General features: G+C 42.1%; 1 protein-coding gene across 3 annotated transcripts; it reads right to left on the bottom strand.

Moving 5' to 3' along the window:
- Positions 1-811: 811 nt before the first annotated feature.
- LOC125028549 lies at positions 812-3437 on the bottom strand. 3 transcript variants are annotated; one of them, XM_047617929.1, is made up of 6 exons: positions 2850-3433; positions 2508-2735; positions 1938-2396; positions 1593-1817; positions 1256-1492; positions 812-1119 (listed from the first exon to the last, which is right to left on the bottom strand). In XM_047617929.1, the coding sequence occupies exons 1-6, from the start codon at positions 3198-3200 to the stop codon at positions 853-855; spliced, it is 1767 nt and encodes a 588-aa protein (XP_047473885.1). In that variant the 5' UTR covers positions 3201-3433; the 3' UTR covers positions 812-852. The 3 variants fall into 3 exon arrangements, with proteins under 3 accessions (XP_047473885.1, XP_047473888.1, XP_047473887.1); XM_047617932.1 differs by having other exon boundaries at positions 943-1119; positions 1256-1334; positions 2850-3436; XM_047617931.1 differs by having other exon boundaries at positions 992-1334; positions 2850-3437.
- Between the last annotated feature and the right edge of the window lie 3153 nt (positions 3438-6590).

Raw genomic sequence — 6590 nt, 5'->3', positions numbered from 1 at the left:
GAGAATAGATATCAGTATATTGATCTTCCTGAGATTCCCAGTGGAAAACTAAATTAGTCTTAATGCTAGAAAAGCATAACAGAATTGCAAAGTATACATACATAAAAAAAATCGTTGCTGTTGATAAAAAAGCGAATGGATATCTGTCTTAATAAAAATCACTTCTTATCTATATTGTGTGTCAGCATTTATTTAGATTTCAGTAGGTATATCAGTGTGTATGACATTGTAATCCAGTGTTCGCAGGACGATCTTATGACAGACTGTATAAACGGTTGCAGTCAGTGGTTCTGAACCTGAGGTCGTTAGTAATTTCCAAGGGGAGCGCAAGCTCTTGAGGAAGAGGCAAAAATTTATCTAATTTTATTTGTTTTTGTCTTAACGTGAATATGGTCAAATAATGAGAAGTTTAATAATAATGTGACATTCACAATTTATTCATAGATGCAAGGGGGGCATGGAGGGAAGGACAAATTGCAAGAGGAAGCTTGGTAGTAAAATGATTGAGAGACACTGTAGACTTGTAGTCGTTTTTATCCCACTATATATGAATTGGTGGTTTGTCTGCGTGTGTATATTGTATTTGTATGTGTATAATTTCGTTTTCATCTACATGCTTGATGTTTCACCTTAAAAATGATAAGGCCCTTTGGATTAGTGGTTACTACCTTTGAAGGTAATTTTAAAAGAAATTGAAATTCAGTAGCAGTTTTTTATTCGTGTATCTAAATATATAACAGTTCATTCTATATATACACCAATGAAAAAAATACTCTTCATAAAGTAGTTTCGTTTTTTTTTTCTTTTTTTCTTTCTAGTTCCAAAGACTATACAAATTTGGAATGTTTCAGATTACACTGAATTACTATTTATCACAGATCCATTAATCTTGATGGGGAACTTGGCTCCATTTCCCTTCAGCTTATAGAGGTCCTCATCTTGTTGATCGCCCTCGTCAGCGTCGCCTCTCGCGGCGAAGGAGGTCGATCTGGCGGAGGCGTCTTCGTCGCCAACACCTGTCGAGGTCTTGGGACAGGAGGAGGTCGGCTTCTCTGAGAGCCCTCCTGTTTCCTGAACTCTAACGGGAATTACGGTGGTGTTCTGTTGAGAATCTCCCTTCTGTTAGACAGAAATAATGGTATGTCAGTAACTTTTCTTGAAGTAACTATGAGGTATAATCGTCTGTATTATAGGATGTGTCCACGTTCCCGAACTTCATGGACAATATCTGTGTCCTTCACATGCATATACTTACCTGGTTTGAGGATGAAAGTTCTTGAGAGCCGCGAGTTGAGTTGGTTTGTGGAGATACTTTGGACGGAGTAGACACTCCACTGGAGATGTGAGATTCATTTTGAGATTTAGGAATAGTGGCAGCTGAAGCATTGCTGGACTTGATATCTGCATTCTTCATGGCAGTGCCAGAAGCATCAGTTTTCTGCCCTTCATTTTGAATGGGAACAGCTACTTCCCGGATTTGGAGCCTCGATGGCTGTTAAGTAGAAAAGCTCATTGGTTGAAATATTCCAATTGTCTTTCGATTTACAATAATGATGCGCAATGAATACGATATATATATAATTATGTCTTACCTTCTTAGGAGCAGAGATAGTGAGCACACCGTCAGAAGACACGACTGAGTTGACGGCATCCAGTTGGAGGTCTCCAGGAACGACGAAGCGCCGGAGGAACCGCTGAGAACACCTTGATCCATCTCCCTGCTTCTCTTTGCGGCCTTCGACCACCAACTCTCTGTCGTTCACTGCCTTCACGCTGATCTCTCCGCCGTCACTGAAGTCTTTCACGTCAAGGACGAACTGAAAAAATAAGCGGGAAAATGACTAAATATGAAAAAGTAACTTCTAAATGCAGTCATAAAATCTTTTGCATGTGTTACGGTCTGAGATTCCTAGAGTAACATCTGGTAACACTCCTACCTTGTGTTGACATTCATCCTCCGAGGAAGTGACAGCCTGGTTTTCTTCTCTCAAGTCACGACTTCGGAGACTTCTGTAACGTGTTAGGTCGTCGCCAATGGAGGACTGTTCCCCCCACTTGTTCAGCACTTCCTTCACCGCCCTTTGGAAATCCTTCCAGCTTTCCTGGAAGAAGGAATCGTCGAAGAAGAGTCCTCTGCGCACGATCGGGAGGAAGTTGTGTCCGGCGAAGGAATCTAGTGCCGTGGATCTTTTCTCAGAGTCGGAGAACGCGCTAACTGCCTTATTCGAAGCACTCTCCTTGTTGCAGACGACTTCCCGACTGCATTGCTCGCATTTGAATTCCTGTTTGTTTGTGGCTTGAGGCTCTGATGTCACGGAAGTATTTGTCTGTGAATTCCTCTGTGACTCTTCGATCTTGATGGGGATGATAGTGGTCTTCTGATGATCTTCATTTTCCTGTTGAAATGTTCAGTTAAATGACAAAAGAATCTATTTATGTGTATAACTCAAATGTGTATATTAAAGACTACGAGACATATGGAATAGTAGAGAATATAAAACACGAACCAGTTTGGGCACTGTAATTGTGAGGACACCATCTGATGACATGACAGAGGTGATGGCCGTCATGTCGGTGCGATGCGGCAAGATGAATCGGCGTCTGAAGGTGTGCGAAGTCACGCAAGGACTTCCTTCCTCCTTTCTGTCCACACGTCCCTCCACCGCCAGCTCCCTCTCGCCAACACTCTTCACTCTCACGTCTCCTCCCAGGAACTCATGCACGTCCAGCACCACCTGCAAAGACATTGCGATTAGTATGTTATACCAGTAGATGAATAAAATTACTAAAATGATTTAATCCAAGTAAACAAAATACGCTATAATCACGCCATGTCCAATGTGACTAACCTTATGACTTGTGTTATCCGACGTGACAGTGACAGCCTGGTTCTCCTCCTTCAGGTCGATGGATCGAAGCCTTCTGTAGCGGCCAAGGGCATCACCGTGACGGACGTTGGTGTCATCCATGCGATCTGTGAGTCTGAGGTCAGAGCCCTTCCACTGGTCCAGGACCTCCCTGACGGCAGCCTGGAAGTGCTGGTGAATGTTGGAGAAGAAGGAGTCCTGGAAGAAGCTTCCCCTGTGAGTGATAGGAAGGCACATGTCCCAGGAGCTCTTCGACCCTCCGCAGCGGCAGCACTTGACCTCAGACGAAGGTGCCTTCACCTCGCCCGCCTGTTCGTTCTGAACGGGAGCCATTTCGAATGCTAGAAACTGTACTATTAGAAACCACTTGGTGAAAGATCCGTCGTGTGAAGCCTTTATATCGAATACTGGACAACTCTGGCGATATTATCTTGAGAGTGGAGAAGACGCTGTGAAGGTATCTGTTCGTATACTGATGGCACTGAAAACACTTATGCTTTTATAGGCGGGCGGAGTGTGACGTGGCCGCTGTCTCACTGGTTATGAATAGCGCGTCAGGCACTCGAGAAAGATCTTGAAAGAAAACGCATGTGTAGCTTTATATAAGGACAAGAAAAGATATATGTGTACTCATATGCATATATATAATATATACATACATATATATGTCTCATATAATTACATTTAGTAATGAAATGCTTCACTTGTTCTGTATAGTTATAAATTAATTTAGATATAAAGGAAAACGAAAACACTCATTACAGGTAACTTCAAAATAACCAAATGGCCATAATGATATATATATATATATATATATATATATATATATATATATATATGCATTGCTGTTGAACTGAGATAATTATTGGTAACAATTAATGCTAACCAATATTAACACAGACAATATATATATATTTTTTTTTCTGTGCCGTATCAGAGCCTGATGTTGGCGACCATGTTTAATTTCATGGTTGTACAAGGGAGTGCACGAAGGTGGTTTCCCGTTGCCTTCCCTCAGGTTATTGAAGAGTTCACCATCTCTCTTACCAGTAGATCCTCTGCTTGTATTTCTGTAACCAATGTCTTTTGGCGTCGTAGTTCTTCCGCTGATCGTGTTGCCTCTGCATCGCGATCACCTGATTGGATGTCCTTCTTAATCAACCGCGGTTATGAACACCTGTGTCACGGCGGCGACTTCCCCTACGACACCTGCGTGGGATTTCTCAAAGCGATATACGGACTTTAAAACCTGGGATTTCATCATCTCCTTAAAGATTATGAAATTCGAAGGAAAGCATTCCTTTACAGATAATTTGCTCTAGCATTAGTGTTGATAAGGATTCACAAAATAAATTATACACTTGTTAAAGTTTGATTCTAGTTTCAAATATGGTTCATAGAACAATGTTAATTGTGCTTTACATAAAACAGAGTGCACGGTTCAGACTATTATGTTCATCTTAGAAATTATATATCATAATACTGTACATTGTTAAGGTTACTATAAATAGCATATATGAGAGATTAAAGTCCGTCTATTTCTTTTTAAATCAAGTTGAAGGTTAAGTTTAAAATATCTACGAGTCATAGAAAAAAAGGCGCATAGTAAGTCAGAGATCTTTATTAGGAAATGATTTCCACCACCAAGAGCTCTGACAAAAATACGGGTGTCAATATTCGATTTATTTTCACCTTCCGCGTTGTTTTTCTTCCCGCGCGTTTGCCTTCTGTTTTGTGTGTGTGTGTGTGTGTGTGTGTGTGTGTGTGTGTGTGTGTGTGTGTGTGTGTGTGTGTGTGCGTGTGTGTGTGTGTGTGTGTGTGTGTGTGTGTGTGTGTGTGTGTGTGTGTGTGTGTGTGCACAAAAAGGCACACAAACAAACTCACACATAGGGAAAGAATACAGATAATGTTTTATTATAAAGTATGATTAACCTAAGCAGTTGGTCTCCTGTGAGTCACCGCGACGCGAATACCTGTGTCAGTGGAACAACGACGGTGCCAGGGATTATCATTAATAATTTGGCAACTGCATATCTCTTGTCCGAACAATACTGCAGCGTGACTGGGGAGACTCGCGAAACGATTGTTTTCCATTCGTTTGTAGGGTTGGATTGCATTACCTGTCTTCATAAAACAAACTAATTTTATTCCTAATAAAAAGATACATATTAAACGAAAACACACGTACGTACGAACGTATACACTATATCACACACACACTAACACACACACACACACACACACACACACACACACACACACATATATATACACATATATATAGATAGATATAGATATAGATATATATAGATATAAATATATATACACATATACATTATATATATATATATATATATATATATATATGTGTGTGTGTGTGTGTATGTGTGTGTGTGAGTGTGTGTGTGTGTGTGTGTGTGTGTGTGTGTGTGTGTGTGTGTGTGTGTGTGTGTGTGTGTGCGTGCGTCTGTGTGTGTTTGACAGACAAACCAATAATGCACAAACGTGGTTAATTAAAAAGTGAGACAACACTTTCGAAAGTATAAGTGGGGAATAGGAAAAGCGACACGGGATATGCAGGGCAAATGAGTACATGTGAACCGAGGCGAGAGGGAGGTCAGGTCAGGTCGATGGAGCAAGCGGTCTATGTGAAGGGTGGCTGGCATAAAAATGTAGTCCGAGGATGTGAAGAGACTATCGGCAAGAGAAAAAGAACACTTCGCAGGTGGAGGGTGGAGTGGTGTGGACCAGGTTGCGGCGGACAATGTTTACTTGGTGAGAGATTGCAGTTGAGAGGATGAAGGGGACGACGGAGAGAGTAGATCTCCTCGGTGTGGGGTAGGCTGAGAACTAGGCAAGCGGGAAATTTATTCTCTCCATTGCACCCTTGACCCTCTCAACTGTAGACTTGGCTGTCTCAGCATAAATAGCTGTAACCAGGGAACACTATAACGTCCTCTTCTGCTCTCAACGAGACACTGGTCAGTATGGATAGGTCAGCTACGCGAATAGAGTTTCTTTTGTTGGTATCCAATCCTTCAGACTGGCGGAAACCTTTTTGATTAAGCAGCTGCCTAAGTTCTACCTGAAGTGTTTTTTTTTCCTGCCGACAGTCTCCTCGCTTCCCATATCCTCCGCCTACCAAGCTCTATATAAGTAAAGTCTCATCAATGAGCTACTCCGCCTACCAAGCTCTATATAAGTAAAGTCTCATCAATGAGCTACTCCGCCTACCAAGCTCTATATAAGTAAAGTCTCATTAATGAGCTACTCCACCTACCAAGCTCTATATAAGTAAAGTCTCATCAGTGAGCTACTATTTTCGAGGCACAAGACTGAAAGTCCAGGGAGTGGAATTAGAATGGGTCAAGGACTACCTATACCTTGGGGTAAGGATAGACCGGACCCTCTCCTTCCAGAAGGAGGTCCAGTACCTGGTTGACCGAACCAAAGCAAGACTGTCTGTCATGAGAGCAATGACTGGGAGACGCATAGGGGCCAGACACAAAGTACTAAGATCATTCTATGTACATGCTGTCCGGCCCATTGTGGACTATGCCTCAGTCGCTCTGATTGCCGCAAAGAAAAAGCACACAGACAAATTAGAGACGGTCCAAAATGAAGCTGCCAGGATCATATTGGGTGCCCCGAGGTGGACGAAGGTCCTCAACCTCCTGATAGAGGCAAACCTTCTCCCCCTGGACTCACGAATCGATCTAATGG

This window comes from Penaeus chinensis, chromosome 9 (genome assembly GCF_019202785.1).
Source record: "Penaeus chinensis breed Huanghai No. 1 chromosome 9, ASM1920278v2, whole genome shotgun sequence".
Taxonomy (NCBI): Eukaryota; Metazoa; Arthropoda; class Malacostraca; order Decapoda; family Penaeidae; genus Penaeus; species Penaeus chinensis.
This window is presented reverse-complemented; position numbering and strand designations above follow the sequence as displayed.